The sequence below is a fragment of the Aspergillus homomorphus genome (genome assembly GCF_003184865.1).
Source record: "Aspergillus homomorphus CBS 101889 unplaced genomic scaffold BO97scaffold_32, whole genome shotgun sequence".
NCBI classification, from domain to species: Eukaryota; Fungi; Ascomycota; class Eurotiomycetes; order Eurotiales; family Aspergillaceae; genus Aspergillus; species Aspergillus homomorphus.
Window position 1 is genome coordinate 1 of NW_020291918.1, and position 27,223 is coordinate 27,223.

The 27,223-nt window shown below is 54.0% G+C and overlaps 9 protein-coding genes across 9 annotated transcripts; 4 read left to right on the plus strand and 5 right to left on the minus strand.

The window, feature by feature from the left end:
- Positions 1–317: 317 nt before the first annotated feature.
- BO97DRAFT_456956 (uncharacterized protein) lies at positions 318–1,916 on the plus strand (the record flags this gene model as incomplete). The annotated part of the gene is made up of 4 exons (XM_025699197.1): positions 318–381; positions 466–533; positions 607–1,009; positions 1,076–1,916. Coding segments are annotated over 4 exons (1,320 nt in total), but the record flags the coding sequence as incomplete, so codon positions are not given.
- On the minus strand, positions 1,916–4,002 carry BO97DRAFT_144842 (putative C6 transcription factor). Its single transcript, XM_025690130.1, has one exon. The coding sequence runs from the start codon at positions 3,757–3,759 to the stop codon at positions 1,972–1,974; it is 1,788 nt and encodes a 595-aa protein (XP_025549160.1). The 5' UTR covers positions 3,760–4,002; the 3' UTR covers positions 1,916–1,971.
- Positions 4,003–5,124: 1,122 nt separating this feature from the next.
- On the plus strand, positions 5,125–6,998 carry cpa1 (carbamoyl-phosphate synthase (glutamine-hydrolyzing) CPA1). Its single transcript, XM_025694000.1, has 2 exons — positions 5,125–5,315; positions 5,396–6,998. The coding sequence occupies exon 2, from the start codon at positions 5,497–5,499 to the stop codon at positions 6,856–6,858; it is 1,362 nt and encodes a 453-aa protein (XP_025549161.1). The 5' UTR covers positions 5,125–5,315; positions 5,396–5,496; the 3' UTR covers positions 6,859–6,998.
- A 163-nt stretch (positions 6,999–7,161) lies between these two features.
- Positions 7,162–9,234, minus strand: BO97DRAFT_444903 (putative GTP binding protein (Gtp1)). Its single transcript, XM_025698501.1, has 10 exons — positions 9,011–9,234; positions 8,926–8,954; positions 8,811–8,825; positions 8,716–8,740; positions 8,273–8,591; positions 8,065–8,174; positions 7,842–7,987; positions 7,687–7,744; positions 7,457–7,621; positions 7,162–7,394 (listed from the first exon to the last, which is right to left on the minus strand). The coding sequence occupies exons 1-10, from the start codon at positions 9,037–9,039 to the stop codon at positions 7,187–7,189; spliced, it is 1,104 nt and encodes a 367-aa protein (XP_025549162.1). The 5' UTR covers positions 9,040–9,234; the 3' UTR covers positions 7,162–7,186.
- Positions 9,235–10,033: 799 nt separating this feature from the next.
- cpcC (putative protein kinase (Gcn2)) lies at positions 10,034–15,356 on the minus strand. The gene is made up of 7 exons (XM_025695582.1): positions 14,940–15,356; positions 12,845–14,875; positions 12,461–12,790; positions 11,402–12,404; positions 10,918–11,354; positions 10,421–10,865; positions 10,034–10,358 (listed from the first exon to the last, which is right to left on the minus strand). The coding sequence occupies exons 1-7, from the start codon at positions 15,156–15,158 to the stop codon at positions 10,054–10,056; spliced, it is 4,770 nt and encodes a 1,589-aa protein (XP_025549163.1). The 5' UTR covers positions 15,159–15,356; the 3' UTR covers positions 10,034–10,053.
- Positions 15,357–15,797: 441 nt separating this feature from the next.
- On the plus strand, positions 15,798–18,238 carry BO97DRAFT_350452 (uncharacterized protein; the record flags this gene model as incomplete). Its single annotated transcript, XM_025691952.1, has 2 exons — positions 15,798–15,837; positions 16,038–18,238. 2 exons carry the CDS (start codon positions 15,798–15,800, stop codon positions 18,236–18,238), a joined length of 2,241 nt encoding a protein of 746 aa, XP_025549164.1.
- A 684-nt stretch (positions 18,239–18,922) lies between these two features.
- Positions 18,923–20,804, minus strand: BO97DRAFT_394816 (damage-control phosphatase ARMT1 family protein; the record flags this gene model as incomplete). The annotated part of the gene is made up of 6 exons (XM_025694001.1): positions 20,690–20,804; positions 20,557–20,627; positions 20,367–20,497; positions 20,191–20,303; positions 19,284–20,137; positions 18,923–19,156 (listed from the first exon to the last, which is right to left on the minus strand). The coding sequence occupies exons 1-6, from the start codon at positions 20,709–20,711 to the stop codon at positions 18,923–18,925; spliced, it is 1,425 nt and encodes a 474-aa protein (XP_025549165.1). The 5' UTR covers positions 20,712–20,804.
- Positions 20,805–23,477: 2,673 nt separating this feature from the next.
- On the plus strand, positions 23,478–24,742 carry spt4 (transcription elongation factor SPT4). Its single transcript, XM_025698502.1, has 4 exons — positions 23,478–23,862; positions 24,005–24,202; positions 24,293–24,345; positions 24,417–24,742. Exons 1-4 carry the CDS (start codon positions 23,785–23,787, stop codon positions 24,448–24,450), a joined length of 363 nt encoding a protein of 120 aa, XP_025549166.1. The 5' UTR covers positions 23,478–23,784; the 3' UTR covers positions 24,451–24,742.
- An 11-nt stretch (positions 24,743–24,753) lies between these two features.
- On the minus strand, positions 24,754–26,952 carry gatA (4-aminobutyrate transaminase gatA). Its single transcript, XM_025695583.1, has 4 exons — positions 26,432–26,952; positions 26,329–26,364; positions 25,099–26,261; positions 24,754–25,043 (listed from the first exon to the last, which is right to left on the minus strand). The coding sequence occupies exons 1-4, from the start codon at positions 26,680–26,682 to the stop codon at positions 24,997–24,999; spliced, it is 1,497 nt and encodes a 498-aa protein (XP_025549167.1). The 5' UTR covers positions 26,683–26,952; the 3' UTR covers positions 24,754–24,996.
- Between the last annotated feature and the right edge of the window lie 271 nt (positions 26,953–27,223).

Here is a 27,223-nt window from a genome sequence, read left to right on the forward strand (position 1 = left end):
GGGGGTGTAGTATATACTTTGAGATACCCCAGGGGTCGAATTATCGGTTGTATTTGATTGCTGGTACTAGGCTTGGTGCGGAGGGTATGGATTTGGACTTGGGATGGGGCTGGATTTGACTTGATTTGGGGCTGGACTTAGTTGGGGGGTGGGTTTGAGCCGTGCTTGGCTAATCTTTACTCTCGTTGTGAGTATAGGCAACGAGGTTCTTGGTGCGTGGGGTTGAGGGGGTGAGTGTGCGGTGGGCGAAGGAGGTTGCGCCTCATTCTGGATCTGGATCTGGATCTGGAGTGGAAGGGGAGGAAGACGGGGTCACGCCGTTTGCGAGCCGGGTGTCGCCCGGTTTGCATGTTTATTTTACTCCCAGGGTTGAGGGGGAAGGTGGGTGAGTTGCACTCATCCTGTTTCTCTTTTGCGTGGTGGTTTGGGGCTACGGTGGGGAGATCTGACTAACAATTCACAGAGATACGGAGGCTGTTTGTCGGGTCTTGAAGGGGGTGTTTGGGCTTGGGCTGAAGTGTCTGGATTATGAGGTTTGTTTGTGAATACCTAAGACTTTGTTGTTCAGGGTGTGGATGAGGGCTAATCTTTTATGGTGGTGGCTAGAAATCGTTCACCCGGTCGGATGTCACTTCTTCCCCTGAAACCGTGTGGCAGTATTACTCGCCTTTGGCGTCTTTGGACGGCCTGGTGGAGTTCTTTCAGCGGAAAGTCTGTGGGTTGAAGGATGGCGAGGGTGCGGCGGCCGAGTGTCGGCGTCAGGCGGCGGAGTTGCTCGCTGCTGACTCAGTGGATATCTCCTACGATGCTTCGTCGCGCGCGCTGGTTTTGTCGGGGTTTTGGTCCGAGGCGCCTGGGGGTGAGGGGTGGACGGAGTATATTCGCGCTCCCGTTGCTGGATCGAAGGATAAGATGGAGGTGGGATTTCTGGGGGCAGAGAGGGCGGTCGATCCCGAGGAGATCAAGATGGGTGGGTTGTTGGGCGTGGTCGGGGAGGATGACAAGTTGAGTACGTGTGCCTTGCCCCATATCCCCAGTATGCGTCGCATCGACTGACTTGTGCCCGGGTTGCCAGAGCCGACGTTGTTTTCCTTCCCTTCGAGACATCATGCTCTTCCGCGTGATGCCGTCTTCTCGGTTTCGTTCCCCTCGCCCACCGGCTTACATCCTACGATGGCTGTTTCCATGTCGCCTGCCGCGCTGCAGCGTCCCCCTGCGTCCCCCGACGCGACCTGCACGCTGCATACGTATCTAACCCTGCCGTCCTATATCTTTGGCGATAAGTATCAGCTGGGCACTGATGATCGGCTGTTCCTGGAGTCGCATCACCTGGTCAAGTTGCAGTCTGTGACGGGCGAGACGGATCTAGAGGCGCCGGACTGGTCCGTCTCTCGGTGGGGGTCGAATTGGCTGTTTGAGGTCGCCACACCCCCGGCCGACCGGTCTCCAGAGCACTGGAACGTGACCATCCCGCTGCATCTGCGGTATCTGCATCCCTCGGAAAGTGGCTATCGTTCGGCCGCGGTTCCCTGGCCCGTTGTCTTTTGGGCCTGCACCGCCAGCGAGGAGGCCAGAATGCAATTCAATCCGTTCGATCGCGTCGACCTCGGATGGGAGGGCCTGTTCGGCCCCCAAACGGTCTTCTACCAGGTGCACCCAGCTGCCGAGCAGGGTCGGTTGGTCGAGGAGGTCAACGTGCCCGTGCTCAAGGCGAATGGCATCTTCAGCAGCAAGACTATCGAACTGGGCACGGTAGTCGCCATCGTCCTGGGTTCGCTTTGGGTGCTGTGGAAACTCGGCACCGTCGTGTGGGGCTCTGGACCCCAAAAGCGGGCCGAGAACCAGAAGAAGTCCCAGTAGTAGTTTTGTTACGTTCAGGATATTAGCGCTCGTTTTGGTGCTGTAAATGGTTGTATATCCATCGTCGCTGTTCAATTGATCAACTCTTTTTTTGCTTTGGAGAAGGGATGTTCAGCCGGTAGGAAGCGATCCCGCACCGGGCGTGCCCGGCATGTCGGTGTACATGAACCGCTCCATGTCGAAGTTTTGCAGACTCGGCATGTCGACCAGTAGATCACTCAGCCAGGAGAACCCGGGATAGTCTGCCAGCGAATGATGCGGTTCGGTAGACGAAGCCGCCTGCCCGCCGCCGGCCTCGGTTTGCGACGTCGAGGCGGCCGAGTGCACGTGCAGCACGTCCTTGAGCACCTTCGTGTCCTCCTCCTTCTGGCGCTGGTGCAGCAGCATGAGCAGGTACGCGGTGCTGTAGGCCTCGCGCATGACCTCGGTGTCGTAGGCGGCGACGACCTCGCGCAGGGTGGCCATGGCGTCGCCCAGCATGGTCAGCGCCGTGCGGTTGTCGATCGCCAGAAGCGTGCACACGACCTGGAACGGCACGTTCGCCGCCTGATGCCACGGACAGTTGGCGGCGACCATCTCGCGCGCGGCGCGCAGCCCCTTCCCCGCGATGGCCAGCACTTGGTCGAGCAGCGCGCCCGAGATGATGCAGTTCAGCGCCCGGAGCCGGCGGTAGATGCACAGCATCAGGTTACACTGCACCAGGATCAGCGGCGGCTGCGTGTGCACCACGCTCAGCACGTCCGTGAGCGCGGCCTCCAGCGCCGGCGAGTCCTGCGTCTTGTTCGGATCCAGGCTCTCGGACATGGGCAGGAGCCCGAAGATCTCCGTCGGCTGGCTGGTCGACCGCGGCGTCGGTGGGAGAGACGTCGCGCCGTACAGCACCACCCGCGACCGCGCCAGCTCAAACGAGATCCACACATTCAGGTGTCGCGCCATCCCGAAGAGCCGTCGGCGAATCTCCGGGTTGCACGGCTCCACTGGTTGGCTGCAGAGCGGTGCGTCTGTGTCCTCGCTGGGCAGCTCCAGGTGGAGTCCCGCCGCTTCGATGAGGTGCATCAGCGAGCAGCTGGCCATCCAGGCGGCGTTCGGCGTCGCGGTCATGCGTAGGTAGGCGACGCGGAGAACCCACGCCGTCACCAGGTCGACGGACGGTGTTGCGTCGGTGACCTGGTGCTGCTCGAGGATCAGCCGGGCGCTCTCCGCCAGCTGCTGCTCCGCGGGCGTGGCTTGTCGCTGGGAGAACAGGCAGCCGAACGCGCCGACGCCGCAGAGCACCGCGTCGAAGGCCCCATAGGGTAGGGCCGACTCTGCCGTCGACGGCAGCCACCGGCGGCTCAGGTTGCGCAGGAGGTCGTCGCGGTCGATGAAGCCGTAGCAGGGGTCGACCTTCTCGAAGAACACGGCGACCAGCGCGCGCATCTCGTCCTGGGAGATGAGGTCCACGATGGGCGAGGCCGCCGGGGAGAACGAGGCGGGCATGGAGGACGCCGGGGCTGGGTGTCGTGCGCCCACGTTCCAGGCGAAGAGGTGCAGTTTGGGCGCATTGGTCGGGTCGATCTTGAGGCCGAGGCGTCTGGCGAACGCGGCGCCGGAGTTGGCGTCCAGCGAGTTGAGCCGGGCTGCCGTCTCGTCGGGCGAGTGTTTGGATTCCGGCCGGCTGGAGATGCTTCCTCCTCCTCCCATGCTTCCTCCGTCTACAAGGCTGGGAAGTCCCAGGAATGGTGCAGACTGCAGTTGGAAGAGCCGGACGTCCCGCTTCTTGCGCGACTCTAAGTCATAGTGGCAGTCCACGCCGAACTGCACGCACGTTGAACAGGGCTGGTCCCCGGTGCACTTGCGCTTGCGTGATTGGCATGATGTGCAGGCAACTCGGGAGCGCTTTCTCGGGGGTTCGGTCATCTTTGGTGTTTTGTGTCCGGATTGTGCATGATTCGGCGGACTGCCCCAGAGTTCGGATATTATGTGTGTTTGTACGACTGGCTTCGTTCGGAGTTGATTGGGCTGAAGCGTATCGTCGAACTACACGAGGAGAAAACATGTGATGTTGTGCTGGTCAGCTGAGTCAGCGGTGCATAGCGGGTGCATTGGCCTGCTGCATAGGCTCTCTCTGGACGAGGAAGATCATTCGGCGTGACAGTCTACTTACTGTATTGCCCTTTATCTTTGCCCAAAGTCTTGCTACGTCTCGACTGCTGTCGCTTTTGATGTCCAAGAGAGCCTAGAATTATTGCAAGTAGCAACCATCATCATCATCGCTTCTGTCATCCTACTGCAGGGAAGGGGTGGTCATTCCGACTACGAAGCCTTTGGGGTCTCTATCGCTGTGGACAACCGGTGGTTCAGCCACTGACTCATCTTTTACTGGCGCTGAGAATGTTTGGACTTCCAGCCACAAACCATCCTACAGACTTGCATCGCGATTGAACTGCGGTGAAGAAATTTTCAAAGACGTTCTGACCTGTTCGAATCACTAAAGATCCCCTGCATGGGAAAGCAGTCGCGCTGCAACTAGAAGCGTATGGGGCAGGATCATCGGGAGTATAGCCTGCATCCGGAAGCCAGTGCTCCCAGCCATTGTCCGAGGCGGTGGATCTATTGCTCTAGGGGCGATCGAATTCCATCCAGTTTTCATATTGCCAGCTGGCTAGGAATTGATAGCCCTGATTGTACTGCACTCAACTGTTCAGATCTCGAAGTCAATTGAGCTTGCGTCGCTGTAGTCGGGACTCGGGATCGGGATTAGGCGAAGATAACAATCGAAGCCAACGGACCAACGAACGCTTGGGGGAAGTCTTATCAGGGCAATTAATGGGATAATGGAAAGGCTGTGTCTGTTCTGGGGTAATGCAAGTTATTAGTCAAGGATATTCCCCAGACAGCCATCGGGGGGGCAAGTTGTTAGGTAATGGATGGAGGCCAGCAGCAATAGACCCGGTTTGCAGTGGAGGGGTTGACATAAATGGTGAGTCATGGGCGTGTTCAGGAACGAAGATCCAGAGAGATGATGCGAAGCAGTCTGCAGAGTGTATCCCCGATAGTTCAACGAGAAGATTTCCGATTATTCAGTGTGAATAACAGCCATGATAAATCCCTGCAGAAAAATCCTGAGTCCGATAGCGGGAGGCAATGGCCGGGCTCCGATTGGCCGGGGGGGCAGGGACGCGGTGAGGACGAAGGCACGTGCTCAGGCCGACCGGGCCGGCGCTCGCTCGCTCCTTCTTTTAATGCCCGCCCTTTCAATCCCTCTCCTCCTCTTCTCCCTCCCTTTCCTTCTTCTCCTCCTTGTCTTTGACTCATCTCTTAACAACCAATTTCAATCCTCCCTCATTCAACACTCCAGCTACATATCCCATGTCTGTCTAATCAGACCTCTCTTATCCCCTCAATTTTAAATAAAGACTGGTAACAGCACCGTCGCGCTTATGCGTTTGGCACCTTCCGTCTTCACCTCTCAGGTATGATCACATTCAGCCCTTTCCCCTCCTCCACCACCACTATCGTCACGATGAACAAGCAACTAATCTTGATTCTACAGGACTACATCTCGGATCACCTCTGGAAAGCTTCCGGAAACTTTTGAATTCCCACCACCCACATCTGTCACCGATACACTTTTTCTCTCATCTAAATTACATTATGTTCGCTCGACTCTTCAAGGCCATGCCCGCCAGGGCCCAGGCCTTCCCTTCCGTGAATGCCTCCGTCCAGTCCCGCTTCATGGCCACCGTCCGTCAGGGACGTCCGGCCACTGAACGCGCTACGTTCACGATCCGAGATGGTCCGATCTTCCACGGCAAGTCCTTCGGAGCCCGCTCCAACATCTCGGGTGAAGCCGTCTTCACCACCTCACTCGTGGGATACCCCGAGTCCTTGACCGACCCCTCCTACCGTGGTCAGATCTTGGTCTTCACCCAACCCTTGATCGGTAACTATGGTGTTCCCTCCGCTGAGAGGGATCAACACGGGCTTCTCAAGTACTTCGAGTCGCCCAACCTCCAGGCTGCCGGTGTCGTCGTCGCCGATGTCGCTGAGCAGTACAGTCACTGGACTGCCGTCCAGAGTCTTGGCGAGTGGTGTGCTCGCGAGGGTGTCCCCGCCATCTCGGGTGTCGACACTCGTGCCATTGTCACGTACCTCCGTGAGCAGGGTTCCTCCCTCGCTCGTATCACTGTCGGTGAGGAGTACGATGCCGACCAGGATGAGGCCTTCGTCGACCCTGAGCAGATCCACTTGGTCCGTCAGGTCAGCACCAAGGCCCCCTTCCACGTCAGCGCGGCCAACCCTCTATGCCACGTCGCGGTCATCGACTGTGGTGTCAAGGAGAACATCCTGCGCAGCCTGGTTAGCCGTGGAGCCAGTGTCACTGTGTTCCCCTTCGACTACCCCATCCACAAGGTCGCCCACCACTTCGATGGTGTCTTCATCTCCAACGGTCCCGGTGACCCGACTCACTGTCAGGACACCGTTTACCACCTTCGCCGCTTGATGGAAACCTCCCAGGTTCCCATCTTCGGTATCTGCTTGGGCCACCAGCTTCTGGCTCTCGCCAATGGCGCCCGTACTGTCAAGCTCAAGTACGGTAACCGTGCTCACAACATCCCTGCCCTGGATCTGAGCACCGGTCGCTGCCACATCACCAGTCAGAACCACGGTTATGCTGTGGATGCTGATACCCTGCCTTCTGACTGGAAGCCCTACTTTGTCAACTTGAACGACTCTAGCAACGAGGGTATGATTCACAAGACCCGTCCCATCTTCAGCACCCAGTTCCACCCTGAGGCTAAGGGCGGTCCCCTGGACTCGTCTTACCTCTTCGACATCTACCTGGACAGTGTGGTCAAGTACAAGAACAGCCAGCTGGCTTTCCAGCCTGGTCGTGAGACCACCCCCAGCCCTCTCTTGGTTGACCTGTTGGCCAAGGAGCGTGTTGGTGTGCAGCCTACCATCGGTATGCAGAACGTGGCTGCTGCTGCCGCTGCCGCCGCTACTGCTGCTTAAACAGATTGTCGATTGGGACTGGAGTTAAGGATATGGGCACGGTTGGATCATATACGGTTTCTTTTCTTGTCAAAATGTTCGGATCATAATTTGGGTACCTCTTTGAGTTAAATGTAGTAAATGCATTACTTCCATTTTACAAACACTCGCGCACTTGAATAAATGTAAAAGGTCGACCTCCTTCGTCTTGGTGTAGTCGTAAATCTAATTCTTGCTCTCGATACAGCCTTCCTCTTTCTTCACTACTTGTCGCTACCGGCGTGGCTCACCATTGTTGAACCGTTTTGAATCTAATGATTTGGTATTTGCTAGCCTCAAAACACACTTGTTATTTAGCCACAATGGAAACCACATCCTCATCCGCCACGACATGTCCCAACCCCACCCGCTGGGGAATATGCCGCGCACTGGCCCCCCACACCATGGCATACTTGAACGTCTCCTTCAGCGTTCGATGGATACTATCGCAGACATCCTCGATGGAAGAGTTATGCCGCACAATCAGCGCCTCGGAGAAATCAGGCTCCTCTCCTTTCCTATATGGGAGGTATTAGTTTTCTAAACGCCCGAATGCACAAGAACATGAACGAGAACGTACCGCTTCGTATAGACGCGAATCAAACGGAGTTCTTTCCAGATGCGCTCGACGACGTCCTCGACACCGAGATCCAGTTCACAACTCATGACGGCCGTGTAGGGTTCGCGGGCGAGTTGGTCGAGGAAGTCGAGGCTGACGCCGTCGATTTTGTTGTATACGTAGAGACTTTGAAGGTATTTAGCAGGGTTCTTCTACTGTTGTGAAGTGAGATTTAGGGAGAGAAGGCATACCATCTGATGTATTTGCGGTGGTCTTTCATGATTACGTCGATGAAGTCGTCGATTGTAGCTATTGTGGTGTTAGTTTTGGGGGTTTTGGGGTGCCGGAGGGGGTTTTTGGGTTGAAGGGCTTGTTGGAGGAGTGAGACGGGAAAGACAAGACATACCGTATTCGTCGCGGACGAGGACTTCACAGTTGAGCATCTTGTAGTCGCGGAGGACGTTGAAGATTATTTTCTCGTCGAGGTATTTGGGAGGTGTTTGGAAGGTGATCTTCACGCCTCCGGCTTTCTTTTGCTTCAGGTAGATGTTTCTGGATGGTTTGCATTAGAATCATAGCAGGTTGGGCAGAGGAGGAATCAAGACGCAGGAGCGACTAGGTCAACGTACGGAGGTTCCTTGTTCAGTCGGATACCGACAGCATCCAATTCCGCCTCGAGCAGGGCTCGTTGCTCGGCTCGTTTCGTGGCGTCCAGGACCATCAGGACCAGGTCACTTGTCTATGTCACCAAGTAGGTCAGTACCCCGGGAATAGATGATGAGCAAGCCGTGAGGGTGATCGTAGACGCTCAGGGAGAGAGAAGAGCCGTGTGCGTACCTTCGCCGCAGAAATGACTTGCCGTCCTCTACCCTTACCCTCGGCAGCACCCTCGATGATACCCGGCAGATCCAGAATCTGAATCTCCGCACCGCCGTACTCCAGGACACCGGGAATGGCCGTGAGCGTGGTGAAGGCGTACGCGGCCGTTTCACTTTTGGTCTTGGTGATCTTGCTCAGGAAGGTCGATTTACCGACGGAGGGGAAACCGACGAGAGCCACTCGCGCATCTCCGCTCTTGCTGACGTCGAATCCGGTGCCTCCGCCGCCGGAGCCACCTGTTGGCTCCAGGAGTTGAGCCCTCAGACGGGCGAGTTTACTGGGAGGTGTCTGTTAGTATGGTGGTTGTTTTTCTTTCTTTCATTTGGAGTGGGGTAATGGGGGGTGAAGGGACTCCGCTATAAAATGATTGACGGAGTGGAATATGAATTGAGGTGACCTACCCTTTCAACAGACCAAGATGGTACTCTGGTACATAGCAGATCAGAGTCTATCCCGCTGTACTTGTTCAACAGTGGATGTGGGGAAACAAACACACCTGTGGCCTTGTTCTCTGTGCTCTCGGGTTAGCATGGCGGGGTTATCGGAGGAAAAAGACGGAGCTGATAGAGGGGGAGTGAGGGATGCAGTGCATGGGAACAGTAACAACTTACTCTGCGTCCTGCGCATCTCATCTTCAATCCTGCACACGAGTCAAGTCAGAACCCAGTCTCGATCTATTCTCGCAGAAGAACATACTCCTTGATCTTTTCCGTGATGTTGACCATTTTGCCGGTTGAGAGCCCCGCGGACTCAGGCTTTCTCTAATGATATGATTACAAAATTGCAACCCACAGCCGGACAGCAATCGCTGAGTCTCCCTGACAGAATCAAACTGAGACGGTTGAATCGGATTTACCAGCGGCAAGAGGTAAGAGCCTCGACAGGATAGGGTAGGCTGCGCTTTCGAAAGCCGTTCTGAGGGAAACAATGATTGATCCTCTTCAAAATCGATGCGACGCCGCCAAGCTCCATCACCGCGATTATGTAAGCTGATAGCTATCGTGCGGCGACTGCGACTTCATCTCCGCGCTTTGCGCCCCGCGCTGGGACTTCGTTCTCTCCTGTCTTGTCCCCTTTGGACTTTCTTACGCATCTCTACTTCGTGGAGTGGCTGTAGCAGAAGCTGCAGCCAATGTTCTGATTTATGCGCTCTATATTATTATGAACTAATGCGGTATGTTCTACGTTGCTCGGCTGCATATGTGACCTCTCCAACGGAGACAACAAAGCATCGGAAGCTGTGCGTTATTCATGGTTTACTCTGAACATCACTAACCTTCTTCTTTCTCAAATAGATATAGGTTCTGAAAAAAGTACAGAATTGCCCCGACTTACGCGACGATATGACCGGTCTTTAGACGCCTTCCTACGCCGGAGCCGCACCCTCAACGTCGCGCCGTAGCCATCATTGCATTGGCAATATCGAGGTCATCCCCGCTGGACGAGAGGTGGTGTGGTGTTACCCCCAACCAACGAGATCGATAGCTCGCAGTAGACCCCGAGGCTCGAGGCTGCCGTACCGCCCAACGGCAGGTATACTTACGGCCTTTGTTATCTTGCTTGCCCAAATGGGCTGGTAGGGTTCTAATGGTAGGTTTGAACTCGGGGGTATAATTCGGTTTGCTAGAAATAAGACGAAGTAGAGATATCTGGCATAATAGATTATAGCCAATCATAGAAAAATGAGAATGTAGCCGCATAAATCGCATCAACATCAGTCATCATTCCACCCATTCCCCTCAGCAGCCGACTCCTAAATCGTAGTATATACACGACCCCGTCCGGTAATTGTAGATAAATGCGTTTGTATAAAGCTCGGTACCATCACCGGTTTGCGCCTCATTGGCGAGATCGGAGAGCAGTTCGTGCACCTGGTTGAGGTATTTGCGCTCGGTCAGCGGTGCATTTTGGATGACCGCCCGCCAACTTTCCGGGTCGGAAAGGCGGGTGTTTCTGATCGCCTCCAGAAGATCGTCGCGGGTATCAATAGCGGCGATCGGGCCATGCAAGGCATCTTCGACGACCTCGCGGGATCGGAAGAGAGCTGGGCGGTCGTTAGTAGCCGGTCTTGATGGTGTGCGAGAGTGAGAGAAGTGGGAGACATACCAGACTCGACGATGTTCCTGCGGTTCGACTTCTTGCTCCGGTGCTGTGGTATCAGAATGCGCACATCACTGGCCCGGTCACCATTCGCTGTGCTGGCTTCTGCTTGGCTCAAAAGTCGAGACTGTCGCTGTGGCTCTGTTGTGCCTTCCCGTTGGCTGCGCGCACGCATCTCGTGGCGAATCCAAGGCACTAGCTCGGGGCTTCGGATATCTAGTTCTTCTCGAGGAGAGAAACTCTTTACTTTGAAGCCACGTTCTTGGCTGTCTTGCTTGGCTATGACGATCCAGCTATGGCTGTCCTCTTTGTACTTGTTGAGTAGTTCTTCCAAAGACGAAGCATCCACAGCGAGTTCGGCACTAATATCGTTGGCCCACATATCCTGAACGATCTTAATCCCCATCGTACGTAGCACAGTCGGGTCGAAACTGGCAACAAGAACGTCACACTATGCGCTGTTAGCGTGGCCGGATAATTCATCGTTTTAAGGCAGGACGTACCCTTCTCGTTTTCCAGAACGCCCCGTTTTCTGTCTCAGGATGCTTCACGGATGCCTTAGCAGAGATCCCGGTGCCGAGGTACTCAAGCATAGCTGAACTAAGACGGTCCCAGCTCAGATTGAACCCCACAGCGTGAGTGTGCGCGCGACTCGCCAGCATTTTTGGACGGAACTCCTGAACTAGAGAATCGTATCGTCCACCGGCAGCGAAGACGTCACGCCGCTTACTGTCGAAGACACATTGGAACAGAATACTTCCCCGGAAGAACTTGTCATTCAAGCTCCCAAGAGGATTCACATAAACTTTTCGTTTGACATCAAAACCCTGTAAATACCCAACTAGCATGTTGATGCGAGCGAATATGGGCGCCAATCGCTCAGCGAACCGGGTACCTTCCATGATTGCCCGCAGTCGTTTGTGCGTTTGCTTGGGAGAGTCTGCTAGAATTAGTATCAGATTTGGCAGCAGGGAAAGGCAACCCAACCTCGAAAGTCAAAGCGAGCAAGATCATCCAGTGATGTCGAAGCAACACCGATGGAGGGCGATCGAAGCTCGCTTCTGATCTTCTGCATCGTCCATTTTCCCACATTCAACCTGCTAATGACCTCCTTTACACGAGGGATTTGAGATGGAGTTATACGGCAGAATTCCATGATAAGTTGAAGCAAGTCGGAATGATTGACCAGAAAACACATTGGAGAAGACCTCAAAGGTGGAAACTCTTCAATGATTTCATCCAGAACTTTAATGACTTCCGCCTCTTTCAACGCCAAATCCAGAGTATTGTGCGATACAATATCAAAGTCCACCTCTTTGTGGGTCCTAGGCTCCCCTCCATGAGGCATGTCTCTGTATACAGTGCCGAAAGCATATGTCTTCTCCAGCGAAGGATCCTGTCGGGGTATGGCACGTGCATTCGGCAAAGTAAGATCGAATGGTAACTGAAGCAGGTTTCCAGAAGAGTCCAGTAATCTCACGGCACCGTTATTGTAGTGTTGAGACCTGGGAAACAGCATCTGCCTAGTTGTCTCCACCGCTCCGTGCCGGCGAAAGATAGAAGTCAATCTTTCTTTAACCAGGCCTCGAACCAGAAGCTCGTGGGCTGCTGGTGACTCGCGCGAATCCATGTCCCAGGCGATATCTTCGTATTTTTTCGGAGACTGGGAGAATATTCCGGAAAGAATCTTCTTGTAATCAGGCGAATTGGGATCAGATAAGAGATGCATGATAGCTCTTCTGAAGGTCTCTTCTTCGACTTGTAGAGGGATCTGGCCACTATGTAGAAGGTCGGCCGCCGAAGGCCGTTGGCTCGGATCATGGCTTAGCAGTGATCTAATTATCCGGCCTTGGACCACCTTCTCAGAGTATTGGAACGTCGGTGGAAGCGTGAGGTGCGGCTCCCTTATCGCCCGCAATGTCTGATCACGTTCCATGCCCGTCGGAAGAGGATGACACATCTCGAAGAAGATCACACCCAGAGAATACATCTGCAGGCGACCATTAGCAAAACCAACTGATCATTTGGGTTCAGAATTGCGCTTACATCCACCTTCTCATTGTAGTTTTCTGCTAGGCCAGATTTCATTTCCGGTGCGACATAGTAGGTTGTGCCCAGGCTCCGGGTGAAATTGCCTTCAAAATCTGCCGTTGTAGAAGAGCACACCGCAGTAGTAAATTGGCCGCTGGTAGCTAAGCCGAAATCTCCAATACGTGGATTGTTGGCAACATCAATGAAGATGTTGTCCGGCTTGAGATCTCGATGAATGATGCCGTGGCCATGAATGTGGCTAAGACCATCGAGAATTTGGCGGAACAGACGCCATGAACGATCAACGTCATCATACAGACCATTTCGAATCAAATCACGAAGAGTCTATCAGCGATTAGCTTGCAAGGAAAGGTATAGGCTTGAAAAGGCAGCGCTTACGTGTTTCTCACAGTATTCCATCTGTATGTAAAGAGTGGTATGTACTGGTCTGCCTTGAGAACCCGACGCAATTCGACTCAACTCCCGACCTGTGCCACTCTCGGTCTCGTAAGTTTCTGGGGTGTTTCCCTTCCTTCGATTAGACAGTGTGCCGTCGTCGTCTTCCTCGCTATCCGAGCCAAATTGAATTTTGGGATAGCCGCTCGAGCTGATAAAGTCCAAGCCACCCGTGCTATAGTCGTATGCACGGGAGTCCCGACTGGCAAAGACATCACTATCTGTAGAAGAAAGAGCGTCTTCATCTACATAGTCGTAGTCTTCTTCAATCCACGCGGTATAGTAGCGTACTACGTACGGGTGATTAAGCCGGGACAGTAGCATGATCTCCGACAACGTATCTTTCAACGCAGTGGTAGACTTCTGGGAGATTTTTTTCACTGCGTAGAAACGACCATCGAGCTTATTTCTCGCCTTGACAACCTGGCCAAATCCACCCTTCCCCAAGCGTCCAGCTTCGTCAAAGTCCTGGTTGTAGCGGGAAAACGCCGGCAGTGCTCCAAGAGAATCAAGACGTGGACGCCGTGGGAGAGAGATGGAGTTTGAAGCACTCGTTCGAGCAATCAAAGGCGAATCAACACGGAAGAACTCGGATGGTTGAAGTTGGAAAGCCGTGGGCCGTTTCTTGGGATCTGGTCGAAAGAATTCATGTAGTAGATCCTGCAGAGGGGACGTTAGACCTAGGGTGGCCATCATCGCATTCGCCGATGTATACCGCTGGAGGACGTCCATTCCGAAGCCCATCTGGAGAAACACTATTCCCAGATCCCATACATCGGTCTTCATGGTCGGGGGAGCTCCATCATGCGCCAACTCAGGAGGCATCCAGAATGGTGACTTGGACGTTGTCAAAGACCGTTTGCCAGCGGCGGACACAGGCAAAGACTCTTCAATGCTGGCCTGCAATTTCACAATAGTTCCTCCCGTCGGTGTCCTAAACAGCAAGACGCGGCCGCAACTGATATTCCCATGAACGAATCCACTGCGGTGGTAATATTCAAGAGCCTCCAGGAGTTGGATAGTCCAACTGCGGAGCATCTCAACTGGTACCGTTCCGACTACATCAAGAAACTCAGAGAGAGGACCCTTGTTTGAGTATTCAACTAACGCAGAGACCTTCCAAGTGCTCTCCTGGGAGCTCAGTGGCCGAGAAATCGTGAACCCAATAAAGTCTCGAATGTTCGGGTGGCGGAGCTTTTTCAGACCCTCCAGTTTATCCTCGCTGAAACGCATCTTTTCCCGAAAATCCAACGGGTCAACACCCTTTGCGTCGAGAAACATTTCCTTCAAGACCAAAAGCGGTGCATGGGTTCGGTTGTCGGACGCGATTGGTCTCACAGTACAAGTTTCTTTGTACTGACGACTCTTCAAGAGTGACTTTCCGTACACGGCTCTAAAGAACAACGGGTCTTGACCCGGCTCCGTCACAACGAGGGGCGGATCGAAGGTGATGGCTCCCGCGACTTGTTGCGCGCCGTCAATGTCTCCATTAGCATCCAGGCCAGGCGTGCGACTCTTCCGGCGCGAAAGCTTTGTCCGCTCCCTCAGCCTGTCCTCGAGCAATTGCTGCAGTGCACGTTCCTCCTCTGCGGTGGCCGCCTCCTGTTTGCGCAGTTCCTCCTGTCGCTCTAGCTCGGCTCGTTGATTTGCGGCGGCTTCTTGTTCCATGCGCTCCTCTTCGAGACTGGGTAGGTCTTTATCTTGCGCCTGCGCTTCGGCCACGTCCTCAAGAACATCCTGGATAGACACGGCCAGTTCATAGATCATTTCGGAGCCCAAGAGTGTCTTTGGTTTAGTGCGAACGATCTCTTTGATTCTCGATCGAGCACCCTGGCGCAGATCGTCGAGGTTCTCCAAGGAAAGATTCGGTACCGTCTTGGGGTAGGTAGTCGGTAGCTCCACCAGCAGCTCTAGATGTACTTCGGGATTGGACGAGGCTCGGAGATGCAGCTTGAAGACGAGCTCGGAGGATTGCTGAATTGACGCAAGTCAGTTTGTTCTATCACCCAGCATCCGACTGAAGCACCGTCGAGCATACCTGCCAGGCGGAGCGCCTGTGGGCAACTTCTTCGAAATCATCGCCGTAAATGGAGCGCAGAGCTTCCACCTCGTTCTGGTGGATCTCCTGATAATTGGTGGGGGCCACTACGGGCGAGGCAAAACGAGCGGACGGATTTGGGGAGAGCTGTTTCTTCTCCGCTCGAGGAGAGCCAATCTGGGGGGCATTGTTGAAATTCTTCTTCTGTTTGTGAGGCATAGCGGGGCGTTGGGCGGTGTGTGGAGATTAATGATTGCACCCAGATGGAATTGGCCTTTGCCACGGAGAATAGTGACAAAGATGCAGCCGAAGCTGCAGCCCTCTACAGCTCAGAAAAGCACATATTCGGAGAATAAAAATAAAGAAAGGGAGAGGGGGGGATGTGGAGAGAGTATAAAGTATGCGAGGTGGTGGAGGGTAAGGGGGGGGGGGGGAAAAGGATGGGAGGGAAGAAGAGCAAAGGTGGGAAAATGAATAAAAGAAGAGACAGGCAACGGCCTAAGAGCGGTCGGCCACCACCATACAACTGAAAGTAACGGTTGGAATCAGCCCGCAAAGGCAGAAAGGTGGAAAGGCGGTGATGATACGGTACGTGGTCGTAACTAAGTAAGTAATGCCTGACTGTGGATCGCCCCGTTATTTTTCCGCTGACCGCCTTGTGCTGGGGAACGTGTGTAAACAAAGCAAAGCGTTCCACGTCAATTCCCCTGCCGGTCGCGCCCCTCCCATATGTCCATTACCCTTTAGTTATACCTTGTGATTGCTTGTGATTGCCAATGGTGTCGCGCTGGTCATGCAATCCTCGTCCAGCCTGGTAATTTGATCAGAGTTTTCTTCGCTTATGATTCTGCATTCGACATGTTGGGGTGGATCAAAGGCCAGGAAGAGCGAGTCGCAGGTACGTTCTTTGCAATAGCTTAACTATACTACTACTATCGCTGCCCGCCTTGCGCCGGTGCACGCGCGCCGTCGCCGCCGCCCACCATGCCCTTACGGCCCAATAATGCTGGCCATTTTCACCTGACCATATGCAAAGCGCGGTGTCCGCGGGCTGACTTGTCTTCTCTCTTCCTTGTTTCATCGCCCTAGACAAACTAGCCAACTCCAAGGTTCTCGAGCCACCAGAGACGCCCGCTCCCCTGTTTGCGCTTCGCGCCTTCAAGAGTGCCCTGTTTGGTACACCTGCTGCTGACGACGACGACGAAGACACCGGCAAGCGCGCCGCGAAAACCAAGACTGCTGCAGCCAATCAACGACTCACCGATAATGTTGTTGTTTTGAAACCTACGCAGAACGCAAGAGAGGTCCCTCGCGCCACCAAAGCCGACCTTGACCTGGCTGTCAACGCGATGGCCTCGCCCACCAAAAGCATCCTCGTAACACCCGGAACGGCCTCCAACCGGCGCAAGACGGTTTCTTTCGGCGAAAGTGTGGTCGATAACGAACGCCAACGGGACGATCCCTTAGCGAAATACATCAAGACACCGGCGAATCTCTCCAACAGTTTCAGCAGCCAATGGTCATCGGGCTCGTCGGCATCCAAACCCCGAAGTAAACTTACGCAAGCTTTAATGGACTCGCGCGAAAAGCCCGCAAAGGGCGTCGATATTTTCGTCGACTCTACCTCTTCATCAGAGATGCAGTCCAAGCTGTCGCAACCAGAAGAGGATGACAACGACGATACGATCAATCTCGACGAACCGCGATCGCAGTCGGGCAAATATTGGAAGGCAGAATACGATAATTACCGCAACAAGACCACCTGGGAGATCAAGAAGCTAATTCAGTATCGTTCCGCGGCAAAAACATATGCAAAGAAGAAGGACGAGGAGGCTTCTCGGTTGGCTGAGAAACTGAAAGAGGAAGAAATCAAGGTCGCGGAGATGGAACGCCATGTCACGCACCTGGCTTCAACCATGGTCGGAGAGAGCGCCAACGCAGACAAGGAGAAATTAGTGCAGGAACTCACTAAGCAAACCGCATTAGCTTTGCAGTACAAACACCGGGTTAACTCGCTGCGCAAAACGCTAGAACGTCATGGCGTCGTGGGTCAAGACATCAGTGAGGTTGCTGAAGCTTCTGCTATCGCCAGTCCCTCTGAGCAGAAATCCGATAGTGTCTCCACGATCCAGCAGGCTCTGGATCAGGCGAACGCCAAGATAGAGGAGATGAAGCACCAGAAAGAGGAATTCAACAAGCTGAAGGACCTAGCGCGAAGCTCGGAGCAGAAAGCCTCGGAGCTGCAGAAGGAGAACGCGTCACTCAAACAGACCCTCGCCCGTGTGAAGCAGGAGATGAGCAAGTACGAAGGACGTCGCAAAGAGAAGGAAGCAAAATTGAGACAACGTGAAGTCAAACTGGAAACACGGATCCAGGAGTACCGTGATCGTCTGAAGTCGGCTTCTGAACAGCACCGTGAACACGAGGAAGATCTCAAAGAATCCTTCAACGAGGAGCGTCGTCGGATGCAGGAGCAGGTCGATCAACTCAGGATCAAGCTTACAGCCATTGAACGGCTACCACAGCTGCAGAATCGCGCCCGTCCCTCTGAAAGCCCTCGAAAAGATCACACAGGGGTTCACGTCTATGATTTCGGCGGACATACCAGCCCTGAAAAAGAACCCCAAGAGGAGACCGTCGAGCTCGACGAGCCACCAAGTCCGAGCCCACGAGCCAAAGAACGGCGCTCATACCCGTCTTCGAGGTATACAGCGGGGGATCTCGACCTGAAACGCGCCATGAGAGCTATGGGGATCAGCGACGAAGACCAACTGGCATTTCTAGGAGGGGAAACCCCCCAGGCCCCTCGCACACGCTACCGCCACGGCGACGAAGCCACCGTGCCCCCATCCTCGCCTCCGGGGTATCCGTCTCTCGAAGCCACCACACGGTCACGCCCCCAGCACAAGCACAAGTACAACACCGACAGCTACCGCAGCAAGTCCACCATCACCTCTCTAGCCCATCACCTGGCCCAAAACCTCGACGACAGCCACCAAATCCGCACCACGACCACAACCACCAACGACCGATACCGCCCTCATCGCCCCTCATCCAAGTACAACCTCGACGCCATCTCCGGCGGCCCAGACACCCACCCTCATACCCTCGACCACCGAGCCACCAAGCGCCGACAAAGCCTAGCCGCCGCCCAACGGGACTCGATCCCCCTCGACCGCAAACTCTCAGCCCAAGCGCGCCTCAGGCAGCGCAAGGACGAGACTCGCAAGACCAAAGAACAAGGCAAGGAGAACATCCGAGGATACACCGGGCAGGCATTGCCAGCTCTTGAAGCCTGACCAACGCAAGATCCCATATAAATTCCCCTAATGACGAGCCTCATACATACCTTCCACGCATCGAACCCTTTTCTCTTACCCTGTCGTGGCGGGAACATAGCACGCAATCTAAAGCCTTTAACTCTCCTTTTTTTCCCTACTTTTGTTTCTTTTTCTTTTCTGTCTCCAATCTAGTTTATCGGGGTATACACCATTGTCAGGGGCGCTATGGGAGGTGGGATGGTCGGGAAGCACGTTACTTTTGCCTAACGCTTTGTCTTGTACTCTCTTGTCTTATGTTCTTTCTGCTTCGTGATTCGATTTCTGGTCCCCACAACTCTTTCACTATGTTTTGTTGCGCGGCGATGCGCCGACTGTACGTTGTTGTAATCTTAGTTCCCTAGTCCTCCGGATGGTGCACCACCGTCGTCCTATGCACGGACATTACTATACCCTCAAACGAATCAAGCTCACATGCGATGTGTTCTTCCTCACACACATCGAGTGCTCACATTCTTGATATCAGAGTTCAATCTATTGAGTACCTAAACATGACCGCGACCAAGTTATATACGTATCTTAGTAACCGTGTATATCAATCGCGGTTATTAGAAAGAAATAAATAATCGTCTATTCCATCTATACAACCAACCACAGATCGGATTCTTTCTACAAACGGCGCAAAGAATGATAGGTGTATCTATCTCAAGCCTTGCCATCACTGAACGACACAACGGCCCACTTACCGCTCCAGGCCCACTTGCGGGCCTCGGAGCCGCCGCCGCCCGGCTGCTCGCGGAGTTTTTCGTCTACGCCGGCGGGGAGACCGACCACGACATCGGCCTTGCAGGTTCGGAAGGCCATAACGCGGATGCCGGAGTCGGGGCGGCCGAGGGGACCGATGGCCGTTGTGAAGGGGGTGATTGGATCCCACATAGACTTATGAGAGGGGCGTGATGTTAGCATATACTGACTGATTCAATCTGGTCGATGCTCATTTGGAAAGCGGGAGGACGAGGAGAAGGGCCGGGGGGAAGTTCTCAGAGCCAAGACGAGCAAAGCTTACATCATTTGTCAACTTGCGGTAGTTGAGATCGCCCTTGAACAGGACGAGTTCGCTCTGCTTGAGGTCTTCGTAGAGGTCCGGAGCGAGGTAGGGCATGCGCCAGTATCCGCCGGGGAGGGTCCAGAAGGTGTGCGGGCGGATGATGAGCTTGCCTTCGGCGTGGAGGTGGCTCCAGTGGTCGAAGAGGAAGGTCACCTCGGAGAGTTCCTTGTCGGACAAGGGTTCGTGCTTGCGGCCGGACTCGTCCGGGGCTGTGAAGAAGCCTTGCGCGTCGGAAAGGGCGTTGATGAGGGCCATGAAGTCCGGGGGAGTGACGTCGGACACGAACCAAGGGATCACCTTGGGGTGGAGGACGATGGTGGTAGCCAGGCCCGCGGAGAGCAAGTACCCGGCGAGGATGAGATCGACGAACAGCTCGAATCCGGAGTTGTCGAGGACGATATCGACGCGGCGCTCTTGGTTCTTGCGCTCACGCCGGGCACGCTGGAGCACGTCGAAGGCGGCGTCGAGGTCGTTGACGAGAATATTCTCCTCGGCGGCCTTGCGCGCTTTGCTGCCTTGCAGCTTTTGGATGTCTTCGTAGGTGAGAGAGGTCAGGAGGGAGAGGTCGGTGGCATTGCCCCAGAGGCAGATCTCGCACATCTCCGAGAACAGCACGCGCTCGGCCTGCTCGACCTGTTCAGAGGTGCGGCCTTCGTTGCCCTTCTCGGCCTCCGTAGCCAGCTCCTTGTATCTGCCGGCCAGTTCGAGGACAGCCGGGCGGGATGACTTGAAGGTCGAAAGCTTCTGGCGTGCGAACACGTCATAGCCCTTCCAGTGTTTGGAGAGCGAAAAGAGGGCGCTTAGCCGTCTGTCTGATCCGTCCGTCAGTACCAATAGTATAGTCCTCGAGCTCGATTGCACACACATAGGTAGCATTCCGAGTACAGCCACGAGGCATCGTGCCAGACCGGGGTTCCTCGTTGTTCTAGTTCCTTGTTGTAGTCTGCGATATCGGGCTGGCCGTCGTCAGGAAGGGGACTGTCGATGATGAGTTATATTAGAGCTTTGGCGGACCATATCATAAGATGACTGGGAACTCACGTCAATTGTCTATTGTGCTGCAGCTCATACTTAAGCGCTGCGAGTTTTCCGGTGATCTCCTTTCCTTCGCGACGCTTCTCCTCATCGGTCGTTTCGCCGACGGTGCGGTGCAAGTCATCAATGGCGCCCGTCTGCGTTAAATCGTCAGTTTTGACATGGCAATCGTTGATTAGAAACCCGATAGACTTACCAAAATCACCGGCCAGCGCTCTCGAGCCGAGGTGGAGGCAAAGCTGGACGTGTCGGAAGTGAGATACTGCGCTGGCGGAGGGCAAAGGTGGGGTCAGTCGGACACAGTTGAGAAAATCGGACTCAGAACTCACGGGTTTCGGGATCGTATTCCATTGTGAGGCAGTAAGAGGTGAGGAAGAAAAGGACAAGTTCTATTGAGTTGAAGAAAGAAAGAAAGAAAGAAGCTCACGAAAACGAGGGTCTGAAGAGAGGAAGAATGACGGAGGGGAAGAATGAAAGGCGCGGGGTTGCCGCGGTCGGAAATGCCTCCGTTCCCGCTGCAAGTTGTTGGAGTATTATCGATCAATCCATTCATGACTTGTTCTCTAATTGCGGTCTATTCGTCTGTCTAGGAAGAAAGAGGGACATTTGCTATAACTAACCAAAGCAAAAGACTCATGCAGACAAAAGCCGATCCAACACCGCCAGACCTGCACATGCTGAAGATAGCGAAACACATGAGAAAAATAAACGTAGGAAAAAGAACAAGAAACACCCCTCAGATCCAGAACGATAGATTAATCCGCTATGCAAAACAAAAGGTCCTCAAGATCGTCATCAAGCAAAATCATTTAATAAATACATCGTCCTTGTGCTGTGTGTTCCAAGGCTATCCGAATGCTCGTTTATGTATTCGAAGCCACGTCTCCGAACCGCGAAGTCTTCCTCGCGTGCAAGGACTCACAAGCCAAGACCAGGGGTCAGCTTACATCATAGACATGAGAGAGCTTTGTGCGTAGGCCTGTGATAATATCAGCGTCTACTTTCCTGTGATCGTGGGGCCTGTCAGACTTACCATTGGCTTGATGTCAGGGTGCGGGACAGCCTCGAAGACCTGGTATTCAAGCTTGAGCTCGGGCCCAATCTTGATGAAAGCCCCCTTGTTTTCCGTAGTGTCGCAGTACTTGGGTGCCGAGAAGACTGTGATACAACGTCCGTCATGCTCGACTTCGTAGCCCCCCATGCGAACTTCGTGCGAACGAATGATCGCCTCCAGCCCGTTCTTCTCACAGAAGCGCTTGGTGATGTCAGGCCCGAATTGAAGGCCAACACCGCGCTTGCTGGGTCCACGACCAGGCTCGGTCTGCGGATCCGTCCAGAGCATCTCCATCATCAAGCCCTGCTGGCCCGGCTGGCGCTGATTGTGGCGGTCCAGCTTACGAATGTCATCGAGGGTAGTGTTGTCGTTGGAGAAAAGACCGCCATGAAGAACCAGGTACTTGCTCCCGATCAACGTGGCCAACGGCAGAGCGGAGAAGGATTCCGAGAAGACCTTGAAGGTGGTCTCGTTGTACTTAGCCTTGCACTCGCCCTCGAAGCCATACACCTTGTTCATGTCGTCCGTCTCGTGGTTGCCACGGTTCAAGAAGATGCGGTTGGGTCGCAGCCACTTGTAAGCGTAGAGAAGAAGGGCGATCTCCGTGGACCATGAACCACGATCCACAAAGTCACCGTTGAAGAGATAAGCGTTCGTCTCACTCGGGAAGCCGTTCAAGCGGAAGATCTCGAGCAAATCGAAGTATTGTCCTGTCAAGCCATTAGTCTCCAGACAAACCTAACAAGACAAGGGCGCATTAACACCTACCGTGCGTATCACCGCAGACCGTCAAGCGGGTTCCCTCCTCGACGCCGACCTCCACCATCGTCGGCTCCGCGTAGACGATGTCCTTCACGGCCTTGATGATCTGGAACACGTACTTGCGGTGGATCTTCTTGCCATTCTTGAACCGCTCAATCATATCGTCGATGAACTCCTGTGTCATCTCATTCTTCTCAAGCCTTACACCATCATAGCTGGCGTCCACGGCGATCGAGTCGATATCCAAGCTCTCGAAGGCGGAGGGCGGGTCGCCCACCTCGATGGCCTTCTCGAATTCCAAGCGACGGACCAGTTTCTCACACTCTGCGAGCTTCAGCTTCGCATCGCGATTGCCCGGATCCCGCTTGATCACAGCCTTGAAGTCTTTCAGGGCTTCCTTGTAGTGCAGAATGGCGCTGTTCGCAAGGGCTCGTCTCCAGTATGCCTAAGTGGGGGTAGGCATTGTCAGGTCCAGTTCACTCCCATGCGCTCAAATCACAGCGGAACCTATCGACAAACCTTGACAAAGTTGGGGTCAAGCTCCAGAGCCTTGGTGGCATCCGCAATCGCAAATCCGTAAGCCTCAAGCTTGATATGTGCCTAGATTATCCAACGCCACCCAGGCAAAGTATCAGCATACCAGAAACCGCCACAATTTTATAAGAAAATAACCTCAAGAATTGAGAAGGGTATAGAACAGAATGACGCGACATACCTGAGCTCTATTGCTGAAAAAGGTGGGTTCCTTATCATACTTTTCGATCGCCTGAGTGTAGAAGTCGATGGCAGCGGGCCACTCATGCTGAGCGAACGCCTTGTTACCCTGCGCCTTCAGCGCAGTGGCGGCCTCAAGATCGGAAGACGCCATGAGGAAGGGTATATGAAATCGGAAGAGGGATGAGAGAAGTATTGAAAGAAGAAGTAATGCCGTAAGAATAAGGTAGATGGAGGGGAGATTTTCGGCAGGTGAGCACGCGAGAATAAATTGATTAGAGAGGGAGAGAGGCGGGGAGAAGAAGAGTGAGTGAGTGAGCGATGATGCAGCGAGCACGACACTCCAAATCACCGGAGCACTGAATATAGAGGTTGGTGGTGCCAAAGATTACAACAATACAAGGGAGTGGAATAGAATCCGCTGAATGGGCAAATGACTCTCAACTGAAGAACTTTTCAAACAGCCACAGTCCTCCTGTTCAGTTGCGCGGCGTTGATTTTAAACGATCAGCATCGAAAGCTCTCCGACGATTTATTTGATGGTCCCGCCCGTTTTCTCCGGTCTTGGCAACCCTCTTCCGGTCCGATTCGAGAACCTGCGACCATTTGAGTCCGACCAGCAAGTCAATTGGATTGTCTCAAGCAAAGCAAAGCAAAAGCAAAGCAAAGCACAGCTCAAGCCCTGTCGCGGCTCTTCCCACCGCGTACCAACTTCCGGTCAATCTTAGCATCCATACCCTTTTCGAACCTTCACCTCCTCAACAAAGAAGCGAAGCAAACAAAGGACGCCCTCCGGCAGGAGTCCTCCAACCTGCTAGCAACCTCAAATCTCAACCCATCACCTCCCCGAAGCCGGCTGAACTCTCTCTCTCTCTCACACTCACACACAAAAGAATGTCCTACTACGTCGCCCCAAGCCAGCAGCGCACTCTCCGCGCCTGCATGGTATGCTCACTCGTCCAACTGCACAGCGTGAGTCCATCCCAACCACCAACCAACAAGACAAACGAACCCTTCATCAAATCAAACAAAACGCCGGCCACCCCTCCCAATAACCAACCCACACACCCAATACAAACACAAACAAGCTAACTCGTGCAACACCCCTGTCCAGAAATTTATGCGCGAAGGCTGTCCCAACTGCGACAACGTCCTCGGCCTCCGCGGCAACAACGACGCCATCCAAGAATGCACATCGCAGGTCTTTGAGGGGCTGCTCACGCTCCGGGATCCCACAACCAGCTGGGTGGCGCGGTGGCAGCGACTGGACAGCTATGTCCCCGGTACATACGCCGTGAAGGTGACTGGATCGGTGAGTTGATTTTGGCCTTACAGCATGCCCTAAAATCTTTGGGGCGGTTATATTCCTTCTGGGACTAACTCTTGAAATCTCGTTGCTCAGCTTCCCGATGAGATTATTTCCAGCTTGGAGGACTCGGGTGTCAAGTATATTCCGTATGTGTTGAGCCATCCATACTCATATTTTGGGTTTCGTCTGGCAGAGGGTTGACTAACGTGCTGTATAGGAGAGATGGTAGCACGGGTGAAGAGGAAGCATAGAAAGGGGTTCGTCGGTTTTCTGTTTCTTGCTGATTAACAAGAGCGCGCGTGGCATGGACGTTTTAGGTAGATGAGGGTTGGGAGACGGGTTTCTTTTCCCCTGCGCGTTTGCACAATATTGGAGTTTTTGGAATAGGTCTCTTGTTTTTGCGCTTTATCTTACTGTATACGAATCCGGGAACTCATGGCTGGTTCATCCTTTCGATGTCCTACTACGCTGGGGTTGCTTTTCTACGGCTTACTTTTCAAAGATGACCTTGGGAGGGTGAGAAGGTCAACGCTCAAACCACACTCGATACCCGATTAGATGAATAACTCAATGTTGTCATTTTGACGGCATCCAATTGCTATTTCGGATGCGAACGTAACATGTAAGACATCAAGTCATCCCGAGTCGTATCCATACCTTGCTGAATCTGGGCTGAAATAGAACACAAGAAATAACCCCAGCAAAATGCCAATCCGCCCAATGTACCAATGAACGCCAGATTTCGTGTCACAAAAATATCAGATAGGAACAAACTCAAAGAAGGAAATCAAGCTGCTTTACAGCTGCTTGATAATCTTTTCGACGCTCTCCAGGAGGATATCAGCTGCAGCAATGTTAGCTTCTGGTCATCTTAATTCAGGTGATGTCGATTAACTTACCATGGTGCTTCTGGAAGATCAACATGGGCCTCAGGCGCACGGCACTCAGGCCGCTTCCCCCGATGTTGACACCGACGCCCTTGGCCTTTGCCAAGAATTCATCACGCTTGGGAGAGTCCCAGGCAATGAAGGTGCCCTGGCCCTTACCACGGAGGTTCTGCAAGTGCTCGGGGTACTGCTTGGCAAGACGCTCGAGACCGGCGTAGAGGTAGTCACCGGTAATGGCAGTGTTCTCAACCAGGTTCAGGCGCTCAATCTCCTCGGTGATACCGCGGAAGATGAGGGCACGGGCCGGGTCACCCATCCAAGTGTTGAACTGACGGTAAGGCTTGTTCGGGCGCAGAGCCGGGTTTCCATAGTAGTAACCGGCGGTCTGAGCCTTCTTCGAGAAGGTCACCATATCGGGAGGAGTCGACAGATTCCAGTGGTCGTGAGCCCAGAACTTTCCAGTGGCACCAACACCAGTCTGCACCTCATCAACAATGAAGAGAACATTGTGGCGCTTGGTGATATCGCGGAGACCCTGGAAGAAAGCAGGAGAGGCGTGGTTATCACCGCCCTCAGACTGGATGGGCTCCACCACCACGGCCGCGACAGGGTTGTGGAACTCCTTGATCAAGCGCTCCACCTCTTGCAGACAGCGCTGCTCCTCCTGGGCATTCTCTGCGGCATGCTCCTCCAAGGGGTACTTGAGGGAGGGGAAGGGGGCCTGAGGCCAGTCGAAGGCAGGGATGTCAAGCTTGTGGATGGGCTTGCTGCGGGTGGTGGACAGACTGCCAAAGAGGCGACCGTGGAAGGCAGACTTGAAGGACATGATCGAGAGATGAGGGGAGCCGGGAGACTGGTTGGTCATAGTAGTCTGCAACTCCTCCTCGGTGAACTCCTTCTCAGGGCCACCACGCTCGCGCTGACGATAGTACATGAAGGCAGCCTTGTAGGCGGTCTCGTTGGCATCAGAACCAGCCAGGGCAGTGAAGACCTGGTTGAGACCCTTAGGAGCGACCTTGAGGATACCAGTGTTCAAGATATCGGCCCAGTCGTGGGAAGGAAAGTTACCCAGAGCGGGCCTGTTGATCAAGGCATTGACCATTTCCGGAGACTCGGCGACTTTGCGAAGGTGAGGGTTGTTGTAACCAACGGGGATGGAGGCAATCTGGGCATAGCTGTCGCCGAGCATCACGTTAAGATCAAAAATAGAAGGGCAGAGTCAAGGGCATTGGGAAAGCTTACACATCGAGGAGAAGGTTTCCGTCGAGATCGGCAATGCTGAGGTCGAGGGTTAGCTACTATTCTATGGCTCACAACCTGAGTCCGAAGAATCCCAAAAACATACTAGTTTCCAGTAGACTTGTAGTAGTCAGCCAGCATGTTCAAGCTGCGCACATCGAACACCTGGTCCAGCTTCTGGGCAGCAGCCTTGTTGTTGGGGCCGGGAATAGCGGTGGCCAACTTGGGAGCGGTCGGCTCATCGGAGAAGAAAGGCTTCTCAGCAGCCCGCAGGTGGGCAGTGGTGCTGAGGGAGCGGACGGCCGACAGGCGCGTCGTCGAGCGAAGCTTGAGGCTGGAGCGGAAGACAGCTGCCATTGTGAATTACAAGAGAATTGTTCTGTAGTTGGTGACGATGATGGATGGAATTACCCCTTGTGCCAGGCACAATCAGGATAAGAAGCGGAGAGGGAGAGATGATAAGGCTATGACGACAGATACGGGATTGAGGGGGACGAAGACGAGGATTCACCCAACCAGCCTGAATCAACAATCGACAAGAATGATCGGAGATTAAGCTGCAATTGACAAGTCGCAAGAATGAAGTTTGAGACAAAGAATCAAAATTCCTCTCCCAAAGGGGCGGCGCGCCAGGTTAAATACCAGCCACGGTGCGGAGGGAGAAGAAGCTCTGGCGGAAGCTGCCCCGCGCCTTCGAGCTCCCCTCGGCGATTTGCACCAATCACGAGCCATGGTAAGCCCGTGCTCGGCGATACAAAAACGGCGCCGATTGAGGGAATTCACAATCAGTCCTGGTCAATCAACTATTAGTAGCAGTCATTACCCATTGACTCGTCTACCGGTCCGATTGCTGTTCGTACGGTGCTTCCCCGGAAAGACTTTCCTTTTGCAATGATGT